General features: G+C 46.0%; 1 protein-coding gene across 2 annotated transcripts in view; it reads left to right on the top strand.

Moving 5' to 3' along the window:
• ZNF341 (zinc finger protein 341) overlaps nucleotides 1-25576 on the top strand; it is a 64134-nt gene that overhangs the window by 36950 nt on the left and 1608 nt on the right. The window contains exons 10-14 of one of the 2 annotated variants that reach the window (XM_080683677.1): nucleotides 6740-6836; nucleotides 8839-8971; nucleotides 12425-12536; nucleotides 12792-12862; nucleotides 14569-14819. In XM_080683677.1, coding sequence (XP_080539803.1) covers nucleotides 6740-6836; nucleotides 8839-8971; nucleotides 12425-12536; nucleotides 12792-12862; nucleotides 14569-14819 — 664 coding nt within the window. Of the gene's footprint in view, nucleotides 1-6739; nucleotides 6837-8838; nucleotides 8972-12424; nucleotides 12537-12791; nucleotides 12863-14568; nucleotides 24737-25576 lie in introns of those variants that run through there. The other variant, XM_080683678.1, reaches the window with a different exon arrangement.

Below are 25576 nucleotides of genomic sequence, written 5' to 3'. Positions count from 1 at the left end.
CATGTGTGGGTCTTGCATTATTTGCGCTATTACTGATAAAGAGGGTTTTAGATTCTGGCACGTAAGTATGTTTCCTGCTTATCCACAAGGGAAGAGGCCAAGCGCAGCCACAGGCACAGCCACAGTTCTTTACTCACTCACAGGCCTCCGTCCAAGGGCAGCGACGTGAGCGCTTCCCACACAGAGCGGGCCAGGGAGTAGGGTCGGGCAGCTGGGTCTGTAGCGTCTTCCTCTTGAGGCGGATTCAGATGTCTGCGAGACATGATGTTGATCACATACTGTTTCTCCATGTGGGTGGTCAGTACAGGGTTCCTGAATCAGCCTTTCTTTGGCATTGTGGTGGTGGGGGGGGACAGCATGAAGGTGCAAACACAACCGGTGCGGACTCCTCACTGAGCACCTTCTGTATACCTGGCTGGCTTCTCCCCTCAGAAGGGGTGCTGACAGCTCAGTCGTGTGCTCACTGTGTCTGTGACCAGCAGGTGGGGGGTCAATCGGAGGCGAGGCGGTTGGCTGCCGCAGTGCGGGTAATAGCCACCGGTTGTTCCAGTTGTTCTGACATAATGGTTGCTGGGCTTTTATATATCATAATAATAAAAGGCCAAGAGACATCACGACCGAAACAACCAGTCACCATGAGGTGCATGGAGCACCTCTCGGGCCTTCCCCCGCGGCCCAGAGGCTCTGATCGCAGCAAGGCTGGCGGCCAGTGGGTGGACGGGACGGCGAGCCGGTGGGCATGGGGGGGATGCGGGGGTGCAGGGGGGCGGGGTGTGCACGGGTGGGCGGGGCTGTGTGATTGCGCACGCTGGGCCTCTAGTATAGGTATAATCTGATATAGAAATACCACAGTGGGAGGTAGAGAAGGTGTCCCAGAGCAATGGTATCAGAACTGGGTTTTGAAGGATGAGTAGGAGTTTGCCAGGTTGGCAGTGGGTTGGGTAGAGTGCATTCCTAGCAGGAAGATTAACAAGTGTAGAGATATGAAAAAATTAGCAAGTGGTTTGGAATGACTGTTGCATAGAGTACAAGTGGGAGGTGATATTTACATGAAGGCGGGTGGGGTGGGCGGTGCCAGGGCCTGAGGGCCTTATAGAAATCACAAGAGATTTGAGAAGTTGGCAGGGGGACTGTGACTCGTGAAATGGGGTATAGAGCAGCTGGCCCTGGGGGAGATTGGCAAATAAAGCCAGAGAGACAGGAAAGCCAGATGAGGCTTTTACCAGCCAAGGGGGATGGAAATTTGTACTTGGAGGACATTAGCTTTTGCTTTTGCTCTTCCAGATTGTGGATTATCTATAAATTCCTTTGGCTATGTGGCCCTCTGGACTGAGATGCCAAGTAAAAGGAAGGGAGCACCTACTATGTGCTGAGTTCTGACTTTAGGATATTGATCCCCACAATCCTGGGAGGTAGGTTGTATTAGTCAGCTCAAGCTGCTATAACAAAATACTATAGACATATGAGAGAGGGGGTGGGTGCCTTATCTCTCTGGTCTTCTTTTATAAGGGCACTAATCTCATCATGAGGACCCCACACTCATGATGTCATCTAATCCTTAACTACCTCCCAAAGGCCCATCTCCAGATACCATTACATTGAGGGCCAGGGCTTCAACATATGAATTTTGGAGGGACACAGTTCAATCCATAATGGTATTCTCCCCATTTTGAACATGAGGACACCGAGACTCAGACAGGAGAAGTGACCTGCCCACATCAGCAGGGATTCAAACCTTGTCCGGGACCTTGGAAGCTTCATAGCTCTGGTCTGGGAGTTTGCAGGCTGAGGGTTGAGCTCAATGCTGATGTCCCCGTGTCTGCAGTCAATCACTTCTATTGCTGTTGGAGCTGATGGCTTAAAAGTAAGAGTAAGGTGCAGGGAGGCAGGCCACTCTCTGGATGGCCTAAGGGTGAAATCGTGTCATGGTAGTGATAAGGGCTCTGGAGCCACCTGCTTGTGCTCAAATCTCAGCTTGACTACAAACCCGATGGAAGACCTTGGCAAGGCATTCAACCATTCTAAGCCTCAGTCTTCTCATCTGTGAAATGAGGATGCGATAGTGCCTACCCTATTGGATTATTTATTAGGATCAAGTAAGATGAGTATGAGGCGCTTAGACATGATGCCTGGAACATAATAGGTGCTCAATAAATATTATTGCTGTAATTTTTTATTTGTTTAGTTTAGATATAGGTTTGGTCACTTGCAATAGAGACAAAAATAACAGTGGCTTAAACAAGATGAGAGTTTATTTTTCTCTCATGGTAACATTTGAGCAGGTGTGGTGGCTTCATTCCATTTTCAGGGGTCCAGGCCCTATTGGTCTGGCTGCTCTGCTTTGGGCCACATTACCTTGGCCTACCTATGGTGCCTGCCCAAACCCCTCTAGTTAAATTCATGCTATATATTTACTTTTTCCTCTTAAAAATAAGATTTATTGATTTATTTTCTAATTACAAAATTCATGTTCAATGAAGAGGAAAAGATATTTTAAAAACCCACACAGAAACAAAAAATAAAACCATATCACCCAAGATAACCCCTGTTAACCTCTTGGTACATGCCTTTTGGTATATATCTGTAACAAGCATTTCTTTTTTTTAAATATTTTATTGATATTTTACAGAGAGGAAGGGAGAGGGATAGAGAGCTAGAAACATCGATGAGAGAGAAACATCGATCAGCTGCCTCCTGCACACCTCCCACTGGGGATGTGCCCGCAACCAAGGTACATGCCCTTGACCGGAATCGAACCCGGGACCCTTCAGTCCGCAGGCCGACGCTCTATCCACTGAGCCAAACCAGTTTCGGCTGTAACAAGCATTTCTATAGGTATGGATATAGATATAAATATCACAGCTATATTTAAGTCAGATCATCCCAAACACAGTCACCAAATTTGATAAAAATGTATCATACCATCTTCCTATTGCACAACTTCTGACAGACAAAAACTTTAATAGGATCTCTCTGGCCCGACTGGTGTGGCTCAGTGGTTGAGCGTAGACCATATGAACCAGGAGATCATGGTTCGATTCCTGATCGGGGCACACGCCCAGGTTGCGGGCTTGATCCACAGTGGGAGGCGTGCAGGAGGCAGCCAATCAATGATTCTCTCACATCATTGATGTTTCTCTCCCTATCCTTCCTTTCTCTGAAAAAAAAAAAAAAAAAAAAAAAAAAAAAAAAATATATATATATATATATATATATATATATATATATAACAAACAAAAAAACAAATAAATAAATATAAAAACTACAAAAAATTGTAGAGGAATTTCCCTTCCACCTTGACCCACCCCGTCCCACACACAATCGCTTTCAGGAAGTATTCTTATCCTATCTAATAAAAGACTTATCCTATCTAATAAAAGAGTAATATGCAAATTGACCATCACTCCAACACACAAGATGGCTGCCCCCATGTGGTCAAAGATGGCTGCCCCCATGTGGACACAAGATGGCCAGCAGGGGAGGGCAGTTGGGGGCAATCAAGCCTGCAGGAGAGGGCTGTTAGGGGTGACTGGGCTGGCAGAGGAGGGAAGTTGGGGGCGACCAGGCCTGCAGGGAAGGGCAGTTGGGGGGGACCAGGCCCGTAGGGGAGAGCAGTTGTGGGGTGACCAGGCCTGTAGGGGAGGGCAGTTAGGGGTGACCAGGCCTACAGGGGAGGGCTGTTAGGGGCAATCAGGTTGGCAGGGGAGCAGTTAGGCATCAATCAGGCTGGCAGGGGAGTGGTTAGGGGGTGATCAGGCTGGCAGGCAGAAGTGGTTAGAGGCAATCAGGAAGGCAGGCAGGCGAGCAGTTGGGAGCCAGTAGTCCTGGATTGTGAGAGGGATGTCCGACTTCCCATTTAGGCCCGATCCTACTGGGCAGTCAGACATCCCTCGAGGGGTCCCAGATTGGAGAGGGTGCAGGCTGGGCTGAGGGACACCCCCCCATGCACAAAATTTCGTGCACCGGGCCTCTAGTTTTGACGTAATTTCAGACTTCCAGAGAAATTATAAGACTAGTACAAAGAATTCCCACAGATATTCTTCACCCAGGCTTCCCAGATGTTAACTTTTTATGACATTTGCTTTATCCTATTCTGAGCCATTTGAGAACAATTTGTCAACATGATGCTCCCTTACCCTTTCTTTTTAGTGTGTATTTTCTAAAAACAAGGGTAACCTCTTACATAGACATGGTGTAGTTATCAATTAGGAAGTTAAATCAATACACTTCTGTTATCAATCTACAGACTTTACTCAAAAATTTCCAATTGTTCCAAATGCATCCTTTATAGACAAAGAAAAAGAAAAAAAGTTTTTCTGGCCCATGATCCAATCCAGGACCACACATTTAATTAAGTTGTTATCTCTCTCTTTTTAAAAATAATTTTTTACTTATTGATTTTAGAGAGAGAGAGGGGGAAGGAGGGAGAGAAACATCAGTTTGTTGTTCCACTTATTTATGCATTCATTGGTTGATTATTGTATGTGCCCTGACTGGGGATTGAACCTACAACCTTGGCGTATTGGAATCACACTTTAACCAACTGAGCTACAGTTGTCATGTCTCTTTACTTTCCAAGTCTTCAGTCTGTCTTTGTCTTTCATGACCTTGATATTTTTTATATGTTTTTTAAAAAATATATATGTTTTTATGGTTTTTAGAGAGAGGAAGGAAGAGGAATAGAGAGATAGAAACATCAGAGAAAAACATCATTGTTGGGCTGCCTCCTGCATGCCCCCTACTGGGGTTTGAGCCCACAACCTGGGCATGTGCCCTGACTGGGAATTGAACTGTGACTTCATGGTTCATAGTTCAGCATTCAACCATTGGCTGGGTGATGACCTTGATATTTTTGAAGAGTGTAGGCCAGTTATTTTGTGGAATGTCCTTGGTTTAGATTTGTCTAGATCCAAATTGGTACTTTTGGCAGAAATATCACAAGGTGATGCTGTGTCCTTCTCAATGCATTATATCAGGAGGTACATGATGTTGGTTTACCCTGTTGCTGGGGATGTTACCTTGGATGACTTAATTAGGGTGGTTTTTCTTTCAGGGAGTTTTAATTTTAGTGGTTATTGCTAAAATATTTCCCACACAAACCTGTGTCTCCTCACTGCTGAAGCTGGTGCAGTTCTTATCCTCTTCCTCACACCAGCTTGTGAGGTTTCTGCCCTCCTGGTAGCTCTCTTCCTACCCCTACCCCCTCCTCTTTCTTTCTTGCTGTGGAAGCATTTCATTGTGTGGTTAGAGGGGGTCTCCTGCACCCTCCACAGGTGCACCTGCCTGCTGGTTTCCCATGGTGGCCCTGGTATATAGTTGGCAGGGCCCTTGTTTTTGTTTTTGGCATGAATTGCCTACTTACCTGTGGCATTCCTCACTGGTACTGCATCGTAATTGGTTTTATTTGCTGGCAAATGTTTTCATGGTGGGGAGACAATAGGATCTTCTTCAGGTTTGTGGCCTGAAGCTGCTATTTTTTTTTTTTTTATATATTTTATTGATTTTTTACAGAGCGGAAGGGAGAGGAGGGATAGAGAGTTAGAAACATCGATGAGAGAGAAACATAGATCAGCTGCTCTTGCACGCCCCCTACTGGGGATGTGCCCGCAACCAAGGTACATGCCCTTGACCGGAATCGAACCTGGGACCCTTGAGTCCGCAGGCCGACGCTCTATCCACTGAGCCAAACCGGTTTTGGCTGAAGCTGCTATTTTTAAGGCATGTTAGCCACAGTGCTATAAAGACTGTTTACACTAAAGACATGTCTACAGTATAGTGCTTTGCGGTTTATGAACTATTTAGCACAGTTGTGTCCTTTGACTCTCGTGACAATCTTAAAAATGAACAAGGGGAAGGTCCATTTGGGATTCCCATTTTGTGGATAAGGAAACTGAGGGTCAGAGATGGGGAAGAACCAGGCCGGGATTCTTGTCTGTCTGACTCTCATATGACAGATTGTTACTGGTGCTCAGAGCAGTTTGTGAAAAGGGCAGATATGGTTTCTGTCTCCAGAGCCCATTTATTGGTGGAGGAGATAGATAATAACCAAGTAAGCAAACAAATAAAATAATTCTAGGTAATGAGTGCTGAGAAGAAGCTAAACCTGGGTAACATAATAGAGTTGAGGGGTGGACAGAGGGAGAAACTTAAGACAGGGTGGTCAGGGAGGGCCTCTCTGAGGAGCTGAGACACGAAGGATGGGAAGGTGCGGCCTAGGGGAAGACTTGGGGAAGAGTGTTCCAGATGATAGAAACAGCAAATACAAAGGCCCTCAAGTGGGATCAGACTTGGTGTGTTTGAGGTACATTAAGGAGGCCAGAATAGCTGGAGCAGAGTGAGTGAGCTGGGCAGTGAAGAAAGATGAAGTTTGGGAGTAGCAGTAGATCAGGCCAGGAGGGCCTTTAGACTAAGGTGGGGACTTTTAAGCAAGGGTATGACATGATCTGATTTTGATTTTTAAAGGCACTTCTGGATCCCCTATGGGTAATGGACCGTATAGAGGGTAGGGTAGGGGTGGCCAGTGAGGAGGCTACTGCACATGTCCCAGTGAGAGAGAATGACAGCTTGGACTAGGATGGAGACAGTGGCTAACGAGAAGAGTACACTGAGTTGAGAATGAATTAAATGTAGGATTTTGCCTCCTATGTTGGCCCTGGGGGAGTGGAGAAGCTGATTCTTGGACCTGCTGGATGAGTCCAGCACTCCCACATTACTCTCACTTCTGCTCCTTCCTATTTAGATGTGTCAAATGTGTCAACAAATACTCTACCCCTGAGGCCCTGGAGCACCACCTACAGACCGCCACCCACAACTTTCCCTGCCCACACTGCCAAAAGGTGGGTATCCATGTGACAACAGGGGCAACAGGTGGTGGAGTGAAAACCTCACTGTTTCCTTGTCCCCTCCTCCCCTCCTAACCCCATGAAGGCAAAGCTTGGAGTTGTCTCCACAGATGACACTTCATTTTGAAGAGTAAGAGCTCTGCCTGGCCTCTTACCCGTCAGATACCACACATGGCCATCTGGTGCTGCTGCTGGGCTGACAAGGGATGAGGCCTGTCCTAGGCCCAGGCCCAGTGTCTGAACAGTGGCCACCAGTTTCCTGATGTGTTATTATCCTTATTGTTTATTTTTAATTTTTTAAAAGTATATTTGTATTGATTTCAGAGAGGACGGGAGAGGGAGAGAGAGATAGAAACATCAATAATGAGAGAGAATCATTGATCAGCTGCCTCTTGTATGCCCCCTACTGGTAATGTAACCTGTAACCTAGGCATGTGCCCTGGCCAGGAATCGAACAGTGACCTCCTGGTTCATAGGTCTACACTCAACTACTGAGCCACACCCGCTGGGCTATCCTTATTTCTTTTTTTTATTTTATTGATTTTTTACAGAGAGGAAGGGAGAGGGATAGAGAGTCAGAAACATCGATGAGAGAGAAACATTGATCAGCTGCCTCCTGCACACCTCCTACTGGGGATGTGCCCGCAACTAAGGTACATGCCCTTGACCGGAATCGAACCTGGGACCTTTCAGTCCGCAGGCCGACGCTCTGTCCACTGAGCCAAACCAGTTAGGTCCCTTGTTATTTCTTTTTAGCAAATCTGGAAAGTCTCATTGAAGTCTATCCCTTAATATCATCAAATATCCAGGCCGTGTTCCAATTGTATCAAAAACATCATAATTTTTGTAAAGTTTGTTTGTTTGTATCAGGTCTACATATTGCAGTTGGTTGATATGACCAAAGTTTCTTTTAACATAGAGGTTTCCCACACCATTGTTCCTTTTGTTTCCCTTTCAATTTATTTGTTGAAGAAACTAGGCAATTGGTCCTGTAGAGTTTCCTGAAGTCTGGATTTTGCTGATTGTATCCCCCTGGTGTGTTTAACTTGTTTCTTTGTTCTACTCATTTTCTTACAACCTGACATGGCAGATTTTCCAGCACAGCCCTGGTTTCATTTCAGCCTCACTGTAGATGTTTCTAATTATATAGTCTAATTTTGAACTTTGGAATTTGTGGTACAAGTAATAGATATGAATCAAGCAAGAACCATGTGCCAGATACTGTTCTGAACATTTTATCTGAATTGACTCATTTAACCCTAGGAGGTAGGCACAGAAAGGTCACCAAACTAGGAAATGGTAGGGCTAATAAGTAGTGGGTAGTTGGGTCTGTGTCCCTTGACCACTTCTCTATATCAAATGAATGAAAAAAAAAAAAAATGAATGAATACCTATCCTCTATCTGGGAGGAAGGAGATTTTGGCTTCTATGTTTTCTGGCTTTTTATTATATTTTCATTAATTTCTTTAGTTATTTGTTCATTTTATTCATTTATTCTTTTACTTGTCAATCAGTTGACTCAGGCCCTATGCTGGGGAATGAAAGCCCCTTTCTGTCCTCTTGGAGATCCCATATAAGCAAAGGGCTATAATTCAGTGGGTTAAATGCTGACTTTTAAAATGTAGGCATATATTCAAGGGCAGAATTTGCTTTGCCTGGTGTGGCAATGTGGAGTCAGGGCTTCAAGAAGCAATGACACCTGAATTGGGCCTCGAAGGATGAGTAGGAGTTTGTCAGGGTAAGAGAGAAAGGGCCTCTGGGTAGGAAAAAAAAAAACGCCTGGGCAGAAGCTTTGAGCAGGCATGTTTTGACTGGATTTATGGGTGAGTGGTAGGAACCATGATGTTCTAAGGGCTATGCCTGACAGTGTGGGCTCTGACCCCGGGTAAGCAGAAAAGGAGTTGTTTCCATAAGGAAAGGCTAGAAATGTGGGGGAGCTGAGAAGGTGGCAAGGGCTAGTGAGTCAGACTTGAAACTGATTTCTTTCTTCTGTCAGGTGTTTCCTTGCGAACGCTACCTTCGGCGTCACCTGCCCACACATGGCAGCGGAGGCAGGTTCAAGTGCCAGGTGTGTAAGAAGTTCTTCCGGCGGGAGCACTACCTCAAACTGCATGCTCACATCCACTCAGGTGCGTACCCAGCTCCCCTCCAACTCCTGCCTACTTCATCTCCCCCATCCCCAACCCCCTCTTTGTTCTCCTTCCTATCCCTATCTGCCTTTCCTCCTTATCTCCCTTTAACTCCCCTGTATCTGCCTTCTGCCCCCTTTCCCTCCTATCTCCTTCTTGGCCCCCTCCCCACCCGCCCACCAACACTAGAGCAGAGATCAGCCACTCAGGTGGAAGCTGATGCGTGTTCTTTTGGCTCTGCCCCTTGAGAGTCAGTCCCCTCAGACCAGTGGTTGGCAAACTATGGCTCACGAGCCACATGCCGACCTCTGGGATAGGGGCTTAATCACAAGGAACAACAACAGCCTGTAATTATTGAAATCGAGAGTCTAGGTCAGTGGTCGGCAAACTCATTAGTCAACAGAGCGGCAAACCGCGGCTTGCGAGCCGCATATGGCTCACGAGCCACAGTTTGCCAACCACTGCCTCAGACCATTGTGAGCCCTGGGGGGTGGGGACGCTTTTCTCACCATAAAATTAGCACTCGAATCTCGACAAAACCCCCTCTCCTTGGTTCCCCAGTGGAGACACATTGGCTTTTTTTTTAATCATTAAAATTTTTATTAGTTGGAAAATTCTGGGTTTTTTTTTTATTGAAGAGGCTCAAAAAATTGAGAAAACCTTAGGAGAAAGTCCTCGACAATACAAAAGCATATATAATGAAAATGAACCCCCCCTCACCTCAGATGGACAAACCAAATGTTTCTCAATTCTTTTTTTTTTTTGCTATGACCTATGGTAAAATATACATTTTTTATTGCAACTCAGGAAACACATCTATATACATAGAATATATTGAAACAAAAGTTTCACAAAGCATTATTTTCTCTTCTATTCTGTTTAATTTTCATTGTTAAAATAACCACCAACAGCTTGTGACTCCCAGTTCGCAGTTTGAAAAATACTCCTACCAAAGGCAACACCCTCCTCAAAGACAACAGCTATTAGTGGCATGCCTGCATCATTCTAGTTTTATTTTACATCTATATAAAGTACTTGCTTACTTTTCTACAAATGAGCACAACTATAAATCTATTATGTACCTTTTTTCTTCACTTATCATTATACCTTGAAGATATTCCTTAATACTACCTTTTTTCTCAGCTTCATAGCATTTACCATCTTTTATTTAACCAGTTTCCCATGGATGGACACTTAAATTATTTTTCAGCTGTTGGTTTGCATACACAATGCTGTGTGGGTCCCTTAGCAAGCTTTTGGTAGTATATCTGTAGTGTATATTCCTAAAGAGGAAGTGCGAGGTTAAAATGTATATGCAGCACTAAGTTTCACTTTGGAATGCTGAAAATGTTCAGGAGATGGATGATGAAGATTATTGTACAACAGTGTAAATGCCACTGAACTGTACACTTAAAAGATAGTTAAAATGGTAAATTTTATGTTAGGTATATTTTACAGTAAAAGAAGAAACAAGATAAGTATATGCATTAGTAGTTTTGATAGGTATTACCAAATTAGTCTCTTTATGATTTTTAAATTTTTATTATTCACCCCTGGCTGGTATGGCTCAGTTGGTTGGAATGTCATCCCATACATTGAAAAGTCACAGGTTCAATTCCCTGTCAGGGCACAAACCCAGGTTGTGGGTTCCATCCCTGGTTGGGGTGCATATGTGAGGCAACAGATAGATGTTTCTCCCACTCCCTCCCTCCCTCCCTCCCTCCCTCCCTCCCTCCCTCCCTGCTTCCCTCCCTCCCTCTCCCTTCCTCTTTCTCTAAGATAAATAAAAACATATCCTTGGGTAAGGATTAAAAGAAAGTATTATTATTCAAAAGTAATACTTGCTTACTTGTATGCATGCATATAAGCATAATCAATGGACACAGACAATAGGGGGGTGAGGACCTGTGCTGGGAGGCGGGAGCAGGTGGGAGAGGTCAATGGGGGAAAAGGAGACATATGTAATACTTTCAACAATAAATAATTTTTTTAAAGTAATACATGCTTATTGTAAATATGGAAGTAGTATAGAAGTGCATAAAAGCAAATGTTAAATTCCTCCTTCAAATCCTAATTGCTACAGATTGTACCCTCCCCCACTGTTCTTCCTGCATATTCTATGTATATACAAACGCATATAGCTTGGGCTTTCTTTGAGTGTGAGGATTGTATTTTTTTTCTTACAAAAATGGGACTATATTAAGCTGTTCAATAGCTTTCTTTTCCCCTTAGCAATATGTCTAGGAGATCTTTCCAGATCAAGAAACACAGGTGTAACTTAATCTTTTTAATAACTGCAGAGCATTCCATTGTAAGGACCAGAATTTCCTATATCACTGGGTGGGGGGATGGCATTTTTCAAAAGTAATTTACTCATTCCAGAGGGAGAATAGAGAGGAAATAATGGCAGGAAATTAAAACAGCCCAGTAACAGTCCTTTCCTAAGGCATATTGTGAGCTGTCAGGTGAGAGCTGTCCCCAACCCCGCTTCCCCCACAGTGGTTCTGCAGCAGGACAATCAAGCTACACTAAGGTGGACTCTGGATCATACTGCTGGGCTAGAATCTTAGCTCCCTCAACCACTAGGTATAGACCATGAACTTCAGTTTTCTCATCTATAAAAAGGGATAATGATAGTTATTTATCTCATGGTTTGGTGTTGCAAGGATCCAATTGGATAAGGTGTAACTCCCCCCGCCCCCACAGTGTACCTCATTTCAGTAAAAGCCACAATCACACACTCTGTCACTTGGCTCACGTTTGTCTCATTCTAGACTCTCCCCTTCTTCTTACACCCCACAGCCAATCCATTGGCAAGGGCTGCCAATTCTGCATTCCAACATAGCCTGTACTTGACCTCTTCCCATTTTTTGTACCAGCCTCCTTCCTTTCTCCTCCCTCACCCCCTCAGTCTCTTTTCTACATGCAACCAAAGGGAGCCTGAGAAACTCTTTAGTCAGATCCTGTCCCTCGTCTGCTCAGCCCCTCTGTGGCTTCTCATCAGGTTAAGAGCAAAAGCCGAAGTCCTTCCTTGGCCTTCTAGGCCGTTTCTGTTGGGCCAGGAAGCTTTACTGACCTCATCTTCTGCCTCATTCTCCATCCCCTTACTCAGTTCCAACCACACTGGCATCCTTGTTGTTCCTTAAACACCCCCCTCCTTTCCTTCTGTCTGGGACCCTCACTCCCAGATTTCCACATGGCTCGCTCCCTTACTACCTTAGGTCTCACCTCAACCGTTGCCCATCAGAGAGGCCTTTCCTGACCACCCTATCTGAAATGGGTCCCTCTTCTTGGCAAAACCAAGTCACAAGGAATGGGAGTGGCTATTTTCTCCCAGGCTACCTTCCCAGAGGAGCTGCTGCCCTCTAGTGGGGACCAACCCCCCCCCCACCCATGGCTCATGTTCAGACTATCTCATGGGATCCTCATCCCCTGTGTCTGTGTCTCCTGCAGGTGAGAAGCCCTACAAATGCTCAGTGTGTGAGTCCGCATTCAACCGCAAAGACAAACTGAAGAGACACATGTTGATCCATGAGCCATTCAAGAAATACAAATGCCCCTTCTCGTGAGTAGAGGTTGGCATGGAGGGGGCATGGGTTTACCCACTAGTGAGACAGGAAGATGTCAGGTCTGAGGACTGAAGGCCCTCCCTCCTTTTATCCTGTCCTGGGCCCCACCTGCTGGCTTCACTCCCCGCCCTGCTTCTTTGTCCAGCCATTAGGATGGATAAGAGTGTCCTCATGCTCAGGGTTAGCAGAGGGGCCAGCAAGAGGGTCCTGAACTTAGTAAGCACCTCCTGACCAGTGGCTTTGGGTTCTAGGACACACACAGGCTGCAGTAAGGAGTTCAACCGGCCAGATAAGCTGAAGGCTCATATCCTCTCCCACTCTGGTAAGTGGCCTTGGACCTGCAAGGAGAGTCTGGTTCAGCCTAAGCCCCCTGGGGCAGGCTCCCAGACACATCCCATGAGACTGGTTATTCCTGTCTGGTACATTCCAGCCAACAAACATTTGCTCATGTGAGCCATGAGCCAGGCTTGTGTTAGGGTCCTTGGGGTGCACAGAGGTGAGTCAGACAGTCCCCCAGGCTGAGGGGGAAGCCAACCTGAGAAGAGATAACTACAAATCAGAGAGGTTCCCAGTGTGATAGAGGTGAGGATCAGATGTAGAGGGAGATCATATTCTGACTGGGCCCAAGACAAGGCCAGGAAGTTTCTTTGTCCCCTCGGCAGAGCAGGGTAGCTGGGCTGTGGATCAGGGGTCTCCACAGAAGTCCTTGGTTTTCTGGGGCTTCACAAAGCTTCCCCCTAAACTATATTCTTTAGTCTAGAATGGGTGTCTCAACCTTGCACTATTTATTATTTGGGGCCAGATAATTCGTTATTGTAGGGGCTATGCTGTGCACTATAGGATGTTTAGTAGCATCCCTGGCCTCCACCCAGGTGTCAGTGGCATCTCTCCACATTTTTGGCAACCAGAAATGTCTCCAGGGGACAAGCCAAAAGTCTCCTGGGGGCTAAAATCACCCCTGGTTAAGGACCACTGGTTTACAGAAAGGATTTAATGGCTAAAGAAAGTTTGAAAACTGTGAGAATAAATCAGTACTTAGAGGCAGATGGCTTGGGTTTGAGCTTTGGCACTGCCACTTGCCTCAGGCAAGTCACTGCCCCTCTCTAAGCCAGGGAGGTTTGAGGGGGCTGTGGCTCAGGCTGAGAGTGGGCTGGAGTGACTTCATATGTACGTGGAGGCACCAGTGACTTATTCAGTGAGTGACTATTGAGAACCTACCATGTGTGAGGCACTGAGGGAATCAGGAAGAACCCCACCCCACCCTCCTGGGGAAGCTTCGATTTAGTAGTGAAGATGGAAAATGAACAGCAGACAAATTAGTATGTAGCTGCAAAGTATGCTGAGTGCAAAGATGGAGGTAACAGGGTGATGGGGCAGAGAATGAAGAGAGGAGGTGACATGAAAAGAGCCAGGAAATGGCTTCAGGGTGAAGGAGCAGCAAATGCAAAGCCTTGAGGTAGGGAAGTGACGGGGGGGGGGGGGGGGGGGGGGTGTTTGAGACAAGGAAAGGCAAGAGGGAGGCCTGGAGCTCAGAGAATAAGGTGTGGGGAACGAGGGGATGCTACTGAGAGGTGAAGGAGTGGTCAGACTGTATGGGGCTTTGTGGGAAATTTGGGGAATCATTAAAGGGTTTGGAGCAGGAAATATCATGGTCCTTTATGTGTTTTCCAAAGATGTCACTAGCTGCCCTGTAGGAAATGGTCTTAGGGGGCCGCGTGAGGCAAGCATACCAGAGAGGAGATAGATGATGGACCTTGGAAAATTAGGGGCCTGAACATATTGTTCCAGGCAGAGGGAACAGCAAGTGCAAAGACCCAGAATCAGGAACCAGCTTGATGCCTTTGAGGAGAACAAGTGTGGTTGGCACAGTGGCTGGGAGAAGGTGAAAGATGAGACTGGTGGTGGGAGAGCCCAGATCACACAGATGTTTTTAGACAAGCCGAGAAACTGGGTTTTGTTCCAAGTGCAGGGGCACTGTTGCAGGATAAAGGGTCTGGGTGCCTCTCACTGACTTCCCTTCCTCACCAGGCATGAAGCTCCACAAGTGTGCCCTGTGCAGCAAGTCCTTCAGCCGCCGCGCCCATCTCGCTGAGCACCAGCGCGCCCACACAGGCAACTACAAGTTCCGCTGTGCTGGCTGCGCCAAGGGCTTTTCCCGCCACAAATACCTCAAGGATCACCGCTGCCGCCTCGGACCCCAAAAGGATAAGGACCTGCAAGCCCGGCGGCCCTCCCGGAGGAGGGCTGCCCCCCGCAGTGGCAGCAGTGGTGGACACAAGGTGGTGACCCCCCTGCCTGACCCACTGGGGCTGGAGGAGTTGAAGGACCCAGGGACTGGGCCAGTGCCCGAGGCTGCCCCAGGCAAGCCACCCTTCTCAGAGCCGGATGCCGTGCTGTCCATTGTAGTAGGTGGCACGGTGGGCAGTGAACCTGAGCTGGTAGTGCCTGGGCATGCCGAGGGCCTGGGCCCCAACCTGGCACTGGCAGAGCTACAGGCAGGGGCTGATGGCCCGTGTGCCATGCTTGCTGTGCCTGTCTACATCCAGGCCTCTGAGTGATGGACCCATGGTGTTTGCTCCCATAGCCCAGCCTGATGCTCACCTTTGGGTCCATGGCCTCTGGGGACAGATAAGATCCTTCCCAGTGGAAGCGAGCTGTCAGCAGAGATGGCCTGTGACTGCCCTGCTGTGTCCCCTATCCTTCTGGAAAGCCCTGTCGCATTCTGGGACCTGGGGCAGGGCTGCTTATGGCTTCCAGGCAGGAGTGATAGCAAGAGAGAGGGCTGAATCTGAGTGGCCCAGGGTTCGGCTGGTGCAGGCAGGCTTGTAGTTGGGGTGCCTAAACAGAGAAGACAGGGTGGTCTTGCCCACCCCACTTTAGGCTGCCTTAGGGCTGGCCTGTAGCCAGGTTGCTCTTTGGGCAGCCTGACATGGTCAGAGCCCTTATCTGCCATACCTTTTCACATATGGTTCCTCACAGCATCTTCAGATGACTCTGATGTAGGCACTTAGGAGGCACTCGAGTGCTGTGGTTAGAGTGCAGCTGTCAGCCAGATCTGGCTTCAAATTCAAGTGCTGCTACTCACTGCTGTGTGACCTTGGGTGAGTCACTTCACCTCTTTGAGCCCTGTGTTCCTCATCTGTACAATGAGGGTAATAACAACACTACCTCGTAGTGCTATCATGGGGATCTGGTATGATGAAATATGCAAAGGGTTCACATAGTGCCCGGCACTTGGAAAGTGCTCAGTAAATGTTTTTATCAAAATGTGTGTCCACATGGCTTAGACCCTAGCTTTGGCAGTTTCCTTCTTAGTCCCTATGTGGCAACATTCTCCCCTCCAAAGTGTGTGGGGGCTGAAGGGGCCTTGGTCCCTCATAGGGCTGTCTGCCCCATTAGCCTTGGAGAAGTTTTGTGCTCCCAGAATGGCTGTTTCAGAACATAGCCCTTGGAAATACCCAGAAGGAAGAGTTACTACTCGCTTTTGAAAATGCAGGACCCTTGGCCTTGCCCCCAAACCCTTTGGAATCAGAAACCCTGACTAGAGCCAGAGGTCCACCTTGAGCAGGTCTCTGGATGGCCATAGATGCCCCTACATCCAGCATTCCCTTCCCCATCACCAGCTAGTCCAGGGGTAAGTAAACCAGGCTCATTGGGAGGCTGGGAGAGAGAAAAGCGGCCTTGGCTGATTTCCTAATTTATTTTCACTACCACCCTGCTGGGCCACATTGCCTCAGTTACAGATGAAACTGAGGCTCAGGAGGGGACAGGGCAGGATGTGGCAGAATGGTTGGACTCAGTTTGATAACTGAGTTTCCCTGAAGGCTAGCACATACCTCAGATATCTGCTCAGAGCAAGCCTGATTTCCTCACATCCTCAGGAAGGGTAGGAAGCAATGGGAGGGACAAATGAGTCAGCCGAGGGGGTGAGAGCTTTACGTGTACCCAGCCCTCATAAAAGCCAGGAGAGGGACTGGTGGAGATGGGAAGTCTCTTTGAAGGATGTGACATTTGAGCTGGGCCTTGATACAGAGTGGTTTTGTGTGTGTTTGTGTGTTGTTGTTGTTGTTTCTTTTGTTAATCCTTGCATGAGGATATTTTTTCCATTGATTTTTAGAGAGAGTGGACAGGAGAGGGGAGGAGAGAGAGAGAGAATAACATTAATTGGTTGCCTCCCACTCACACCCGACCGGGTGGGGATCGAACCTGCACCCCAGGTACATGTCCTTCACTCAAACCTGAGACCCTTTGGTGCATGGGCTGATGCTCTATCCATAGATCAGAGTGTTGGATAATTAGGGAAAGTCAAGGTATGAGTAAAGACTTCCAGGTATGACAATGCAAGGCCTGTTGTATTCTGGTGACAGTGAATGGTCCAGGGTGACCAGAGATTTAGAGGCAGTGGGAGAGCATGATAATCGCTATGTTCAAGCCTCTACATAAACATATTATGGACACCCTGCTAAGCCTTTTATTTCATATCACTCAGCCCAATTAGGTGAAAATTGTTTCCTTATTTTATAGATGAGGAAGCAGAGGCACAGAGAGGCACACTTCCTTGCCCAAGCTCATAGAGCTAGTAAATCACAGAGCAGGCTGAGGAGGCCTGTCTCCTTGTGCTGTTAGCCACTTTGCTCTATTGAAATATGGATTAATATTGAATCAGAGACTCTTGGATATGGAGTTAAGGAATTTGGACTTTATTCTCTATATAATAGACGAGTCATAGGAGGCAATAAACATTATTAATTGTGCCCTAACTGGTTTGGCTCAGTGGATAGAGGGTCGGCCTGCGGACTGAAGGGTCCCAGGTTCGATTCTGGTCAAGGGCATGTACCTTGGTTGCAGGCACATCTCCAGTGGGGGGTGTGCAGGAGGCGGCTGATCGATGTTTCTCACTCTCTGTCCCTCTCCTTTCCTCTCTGTAAAAAAATTAAAAAAAATTAAAACAAAAAAAACACATTATTAATTGTGACATTAAAGGAAATGTTAAAAGCCACATTTTTATCCTAATAGAACTATTTAAGTTACATTTCTGCCTCTTCCTGTCAGTGCACACATGCATGCACATTTACCAGAAACATGAGAATTAATGTTTACTAGGCAGGCACTTATACTGTGCTTGGCATGTCCTAAGCTCTTCTAGGTAGGTGCTGTGTTTAATCCCATTTACAGCTGAGATGAGGCAACAGGCACATTGAGGTTAAGTAACCCCAAATCACGTAGCAGTAAGTGGCAGAGCCAGGTCACAGAAGATATCAAGATCGGGTCTAATACTTAATAGCTGCAGAGTTGGACTACAGGGGAGGAAGCTGGGTCAATATTGGGGTTCCCATAGCTGAACCCCTCCTAGATTGGCAGATGGAGATACTAAGGCCCAAGGGCGGAAGGCCCTTAGTCAAGGGTCACTCAGGATACCAGGACTCCTTATAGAGCCCCAAGGTACTAGATAGAAGATAGTGTAAAATGGCTGTCCTGGGCATCCAAGGTCCCACCGATTTTGGCATCAGGATGAGTTGGGTTTGAATCCTGTTCCTGGCCCTTCCCAGTTGTATGACTGTGGCAAGTCCCTTCACCTCTCCGAACTTCCCTGTCTTCATATGTCAAATGGGGAGACTAAGTAGTACCTACCCAATGAAGTTGTCACGATTCAGAGAATTCAGATAAAGTAAATATCACAAATTGGCAGCCCATAGTTTGATTCCAGCCTACAGAGAAACTTTGTTTAGCTTGAAAAAAATAAGCCAATATTTAAAAATAATGAAATTTAGCCCTAGCCGGTTTGGCTCAGTGGATAGAGCATCAGCCTGCAGACTGAAGGGTCCTGGGATTGATTCTGGTCAAGGGCACGTACCTTGGTTGCAGGCTCAATCCCCAAGCCTGGTTGAGGCGCGTATGGGAGGCAACCAATCGATGTGACATCGATGTTTCTCTATCTTTCCCCTTCCCTTCTACTCTCTAAAAGTCAATGGAAAAATATCATCTTTAATATATATACATATACATACATATATATATATATATGAAACTTAAAACCTACTGCAATGCTAAAAAGTGAGATGCATTTCCTCTGTGTTAGGAACAAGACAAGGATGCCTTCTATTATTACATCACCATTATATTGGAGGCCTAGCCAAAGCAATAAGGCAAGAAAAAGAAATAAATGGTAAAAGGATCAGAAAGGGTGAAATAGTAGCAAGATCAATATACTGTGTTCCTATATCCAGAAGCACTTAGGAAATTTAATTAAAATGAGAAGATTTGCCCAGCCAGTGTTGCTCAGTGGTTGAACGTCGACCTATGAACCAGGAGGTCACAGTTCCATTCCCAGTCAGGGCACATGCCTAGGTTGCGGGCTTGATCCCCAGTGGGGGTGTGCAGGAGGTAGCCAATCAATGATTCTCATCATTGATGTTTCTATTTCTTCCTCTTCCTCTCTGAAATCAATAAAAATATATTTAAAAAATAAAATTGGGAGATTTTATCTAAAAATCTGGATTTCTGTCTTCTAAAATTAAAATTGGGATATCTCACAGTGCGGAGCAGTCAGGTGAAGCTGCTGGCCAGTCCCTTTCCGTGGGCACATGAATTCCATATGGCCATAGTTACCACTCTTTACTGTTGTCTCCCTGACATTGCAGCTGAATATTGATTGCTACTTACTATACTTACGTTGATTTATCTAAGAGTAGAGAAATATTTCTAATTTTCCATGTCTCTCAAAAGTGGGAGAACAAAATGACTAGAGAGAATCACATGATTTTTCATGCTCCTAGACCACTTTACTCATCCATCTTACTCTCTGGACTCTGTGGATATATGACTTGAGAAACTGTGTAAGTCCTGCTTCCTTTTCTCCCTTCCCCTTCCTCTGCCTGCCTCTAAGCTAGCTGGCCTCTGTTTTTCTAGCAATAAATGTGGGGAATTGAGTTGTTGCTAACTTTACTGTCTACTAAGTGTTAAGCCCTGTGCACTGTGCTTTATTTACTTGTCACTGAGTCATCAAGACACCCCTTAGAAACAAGCTCTCATCATTCTCAGTTTACAGATGGGAAACCAAGGCTCAGAGAGGTATAGCAACTTAGCTAAGGACTTAAAGCTGGAATGTGTAAATCTGGGCTTCAGACCTAGGACTCCAAAGTTCCTGCCTGGTCTTAGGATTTCTAAAGCTCTCACCTGCTCAGATAAGCCAGGGTTTTATTTGGACCACTTCTTTGGACCAACCCCTGTTCATCTCCTTGGTCACCACTATCCTGTCCAGGCTGCCTCTTTTTCATGGGTGACTATATCAGTCTCTCTTTGGTCTCCCTATTTTCCCCCACCCTGCCATAATCCATTCTCTTGACAGTAGTCTTCGGGATCTTTCTAGAGCCTGAATCAGATTATGCCACTTTCCTGTTTAAAACCCTCTAGTGGCTTTTGATCTCTTCCAGAATAAAATACAAAGTTTTCCCTGTAGATCTCAAGGTTCTACATGATGCAGCCCTCGTCTCCTACCATCTTTTCTTCTTTCACTCCAGCCATACCTGCCCTCTTGCTGCTCCTCCATCATATAAGCTAGTTCCTGCCTTAGGGCCTTTGCACTTGCTGCTCCTTCTGTCTAGAATGTCTTCCCCTTAGATTTTCACATGGCTGGCTCACACTCCATTCACCTTTGTCCAAAAGTCATTCCCTCTGAGAGGCCTTCTCTGGACAATCTGTCTAAAATAGCTCCCACCCCACCACCATCATACTCTAGTATTCATCATCTTTGACATTATATTAGACATTTCTTTATTGTCTGTTTCTCTCATTAAAAATAAAAGGTCCACAAGGACAAGGTCTTTTGTCTGTTTTATTCACTGATATTTATGTAGTGCCTAGAACTGTCCAGGATTTGCCCAATCAATATTTCCTGAATGAATGAACAATAGCACTTTGAGAGAACAAGACTCATTCTACCGATCTCCTTCTCTTGTCCCACAGAGGTCAAGGGTTTTTCCCAGTAAGATCTGCCATGTAGGCTGAGAAATGCTGACCCAAAACTCTGGAAGTTAATGTTTGATATAAAGGACACTTCCATTTTCAGAGGGAGCTAAAAATATCTGGGACTAATGACAGGTGGTGGCTTGAAAGTCTCAGTTGGCAGAGCAGGTATCTTGTGAGGCCCAGGAGAACTGGTTGGACCAGTTTTGTCTCCCCTGGGGAGGAAGGAGTAGAGGTGGCAACTACAGGTGCTCCCAAGCCCCAGGGCTTCCAGCAAGTGACCCTCAGGGATTCTCAAGGACTTGTAGGGTGGTAGCCTCTCCCCCACGCCCTCCCCCTCCAGCCCCCAGGTTAGCAGATTCCATCTCAGAGTTGGGAGTGACCCCTACTTGCCAAGGATGGCTGATGCATGTTCAGGCACAGAACTCTGAGGCAGGAGGCAGAGTCCCAACTTCAGGGTCTTGAGCCCTTTGTAGAATCAGAATAAACAGACCCAGAAAAGGAAAGGGTCTTGCCCAAGGTTTCATTATGGCAAGAATGAGTCCAGACCCAGTTCTCCTGCCCCCAGGTCACTTCTACCTTAGTCTATTCATTTATTCATTTGACAGATATTTATTGAACACCTACTAAATACTGGATATAGTTCTGGCATTGATGATACACCTTAAACCAAACAATGATCTGTGGAGATCCCCTGTTGAAGAAGCAGAACATAAACAACAAAGTAAATAAGCAAGTTATATGATATGATAGAAGGTGCTGAATATTGTAGAAAAAGAAAAAATAGAGGAGAGTAGAGGTTTTGTGAATGTAGGTGGGGGCAAGTTGCAGAATTATATGGATTGGCCTGGAAAACCTCACTGAGAAGGAAACATTTGGCTCTCTAGGGCACTGTGCCTGCTGTGTGGCCTGCACATGCTCTGATGAATGGGAATGAAGTAGGCTGTGTAACCCGCTATTAGCTCAGGTACAAGGGCCCCTCTGGTGTATACTCTTCCTCCCACTGCACACATGCCCCTCTCAGGTTCTGCCAGGTTCCTCCTACCTCTATTCCTCAGGGAGGTCATACATCACACTTCATTTATTTATAGGCTTTTGTGTGTGTACCTATTTATTATTGGACAAGGGACCTGGCTCTGAGCAGGTCTGCCTAGGACTAGCCAGTAGTATGTGGGTTCTTGACTTTGTGTAGGAAAGATTTCACAATACGAGTCCAGGTGACTTTGAGAGTACATTTATTAAAGCTGGGCACAGCCCTAACCGGTTTGGCTCAGTGGATAGAGCGTCAGCCTGCGGACTGAAGGGTCCCGGGTTCGATTCCAGTCAAGGGCTTGTACCTTGGTTGCAGGCACATCCCCGGTGGTGGGTGTGCAGGAGGCAGCTGATCAATGTTTCTCTCTCATCAATGTTTCTAACTCTCTATCCCTCTCCCTTTCTCTCTGTAAAAAATCAATAAAATATATTTTTATTAAAAAAAAAAAAAAAGCTAGGCACAATGAAACAAGGAAGGGCTTAGCATAGAAGAAGCAATAGGAGAGCCTAGGTGGGGCTGCTTTAGCTCACTGGGATGTCAGAAGAAAGGGGCCTTGGAGACAGATTCAGCAGGTTGGTTCAGGGGGTTAGCCCAGGACAAGCTGCCACTGCTTGTTGCTCCTCTGGTTGCAAGTCTTGTGGGGTCCTTAGATATTCCCTGTGAGGGAAGAGGAGGGGGGAGGGAATGATGTGGGGCGTGCTCCCTAGAGGGAGAGCACACGCTGGGCCCTTTGTCCTTTTTTTTTTTTTTTAATATGCTTTTATTTACTTTGGAGAGAGGAGGGAGAGGGAGAGAGAGATAGAAACATTAATGATGAGAGAGAATCATTGATGGGCTGCCTCCTGCACACCCCCTACTGGGGATCGAATGGTGACCTCCTGGTTCATGGGTTGATGCTCAAGCACTGAGCCACACGAGCCGGGTGGGTCCCTTTGTCTTGAGGGTTTTATCTCTCTCTTGCAGGTGGGGAGATGTCAGAGGAAGATTTCAGCAAAATATTTATCAGTTTTCCAGGTGTGCCCTTCCAGGGTCGTGGTCTCTACTGGTTGGTCAGCACCAGAGCAGTGTTCATTGACCATTGCAGCTGGTCTTGGCGTCACCCACCTGGTTTTGCTGCTTTTCCGGAGCTGGAGCTGAAATACCACTGAGGCCTAGATGTTATCTCTAGGGAGGTGACCTATATCTGGCTGTAAATTGCTTGGCCAGTTTATTCAGATATTTATTTCAGTTTCCCCATTCTATTTGCCAAGGAATTTTCCTAACTTCTTACTATCCTGCCTCATAATCATTCATTCATTTGGATGTAGGCAAAATAGCATAGGGCTAAGCAGTTTGTCTTTACAGTTAGAATTCAGCTCTCTCTGCCCTTACAAGCTTTCTGCCCTTACAAGTGTGACCTTGGGCAAGCTGTTTAACTTTTCTGTTTCTCCAGCACCTACTGTATAAAGCAAGGACAATTAGAATGCCCACTTAATGCAGTTGTTTTGCAGGCTAAATGAGCATGTAAATGTTCAGTTCAGTGTCTTGCTTACCATGAAGTGCTCAATAAAGATTAAAACAAAAATTTTTTTTTAATTTGAGGGAGAGAGTGAGAGAAACATGGATGTGAGAGAGAAACATTGATCAGTTGCCTCTCTGAGGCACCTGACCAGGGATTGAACCTGCAACCTTGGGTACGCCCAGACCAGGAATGGAACCTGTGACCTTTTGGTGCACAGGATGCTGCCCAACCAACGGAGTCACACTGGCCAGGGCCCTCTTGACATGTTTTTAAAGAAAGTTACAAATACATGGCTTTAACCATGTGACCTTGGGCAGTTCCTACTTCTGTGGGCCTCAGTTTCCTCAGCTGTAAAGTGAAGATGGTATAGTAATGCTTATTTCATGGGGTGTGGGTGAATGGAGATAAGATGGGACTTTTGTATGCAAAGGTACTTTGCAAACAAAATAAATGTTTCTTTTGCTGCTCTTATGAGATAACATTTTAAAATTGTGATATAACATGTATTTAGTAAAGTATACAAGGTATATAAAGGGCAATGATCTTAAGTATAAAGACAGATAAATTTGTATATACCTATGTGAACACCACTGGATCATGATATAGAACCTGTCTAGCACCTCACAAGGGCCATTCTGCCTGGGCTACACCACCCTCAGAGGTGACCACTAATCTAATTCCTATCACCATTGATTTGTCTTGCCTGGTTTTGAATTTTGTGTTAATGGAATCGTACAGGCTTTTGTGTTTGATTTCTTTCACTCAGCATATCTGTGAGTCATCCAAGTCATTGCATGCAATGGTCATTCTTTTCACATACTTTTAAATTAGCTAATACCTGTCAGTCATAGTTTGAAAAGGTTGTGTATTTGCCCAAGAGACCAGAAAAATAAAACCCAGGGCTCTGCAGTATGGAGCCAGTTCATCCTGTGAATCTCTGCTAAGGCAGCTGGATCCTCAGTCAGGATGGCAGTTACCTTGCCCAAATGCCACCACTTCCAATCCCACACTCTAGGCCAGGCGTCCTCAAACTACGGCCTGCGGGCCACATGCGGCCCGCCGAGGACATTTATCCGGCCCGCCAGGTGCCGCTGCCTGTCCTGCTTAGCAGCCGACTCATCCCGGGCCCGCAGTGCGCATAAGAATTTGTTCATAGTTTTTTTTTTTTAAACTATAGTCTGGCCCTCCAACGGTCTGAGGGACAGTGAACTGGCCCCCTGTTTAAAAAGTTTGAGGACCGCTGCGTCTAGGCAGACATCACAAATCTATCTCAGCACATTATTACAAGGAGTCCTGATGCAGCCTCAAAATTCTTCTCAACCCAGCAATCCAAGTGATTCCCACCAATTGATTTGGGTTGATAATTAAGGTAAAATGAGTGTTGCCCGGCTTGTGTGGCTCAGTGGTTGAGCACTGACCTATGAACCAGGAGGTCACAGGTTCCATTCCCAGTAAGGGCACATGCCTGGATTGTGGGCTCGATCCTCAGTGTAGGGCGTGCAGGAGTCAGCCGATGATGATTCTCTCTCATCATGGGTATTCTGTCTCTCCCTCTCACTTCCTCTGTGAAAAAAAAAAAAAAAAAAAAAAGGTAAAATGAGTGTTCTGCTATCATATCCCCAAGATGTTTTTCTGGGCTCCCAAAGTTATGACAAGGGGCTCCACTATCATCCTCAGTTTACACCCTCTCCCTCCCCCGTCCCCCGCCCTCGCCCAGCAATATAAGACTGATGGTGATAAGGCTTACAGGATGTGCCTATTTTTAAAAAATGTTTTTATTGATTTTTTGAGAGAAAGATATATATATATATATATATATATATATATATATATATATATATATATAGAGAGAGAGAGAGAGAGAGAGAGAGAGAGAGAGAGAGAGGAATATACACATGCCCTCTACTGGGGATTGAGCCCCAACTCTGACCAGGAATCGAACTGGCAACCTCTTGGTACATGGGACAATGCTCAACTAACTGAACCACACCAGCCAGGGCAGGGTCTTCCTATTCATATATTCTTTGGTTCATGGTTCAAGCCCAACAAGTGTTTTGTTACCTGTATGTCTGGTTGCAGCATGACTTAGATAAGAGGGGAGGAGGCCCTGGCCAGGTGGCTTAGTTGGTAGGAGTGTCCTCCCATTGCTTATTCAATTCCCAGTCAGGGCACATACCTAGTTGCAGGTTCAATCCCTGGTCCCTGTGTGTATGAGAGGCAACCAATCCATGTTACTCTCTCTTATTGATGTTTCTCTTCCCCCACCTCCAACCCCTTCCTCTCTCTCCAAGCATATCCTCCAGTGACGATTAAAAAAAAAAAAAGAGGGGAGGGGACAGATTGCTTAGATATGAAAGGGTGATTATATCCATAAAGTGGCTTGATTGAAGTCTCTTTGTTTTTATTTTTTATTTTAATAAAAACATTGCAATGTCTTAATTACAAAACAAACACAAGTGTGACATATTTTACAATTTATGCTGCTGTGAATTCTTGATAGTTCTAGCTTGTCTCTCACATTTGAAAAATGTCTTCCA

This window comes from Plecotus auritus (assembly GCF_963455305.1).
Source record: "Plecotus auritus genome assembly, chromosome: 8".
Taxonomy (NCBI): Eukaryota; Metazoa; Chordata; class Mammalia; order Chiroptera; family Vespertilionidae; genus Plecotus; species Plecotus auritus.
Note: the sequence above shows the minus strand (reverse complement) of the source record. Positions and strands in the feature narration are given on the sequence as shown.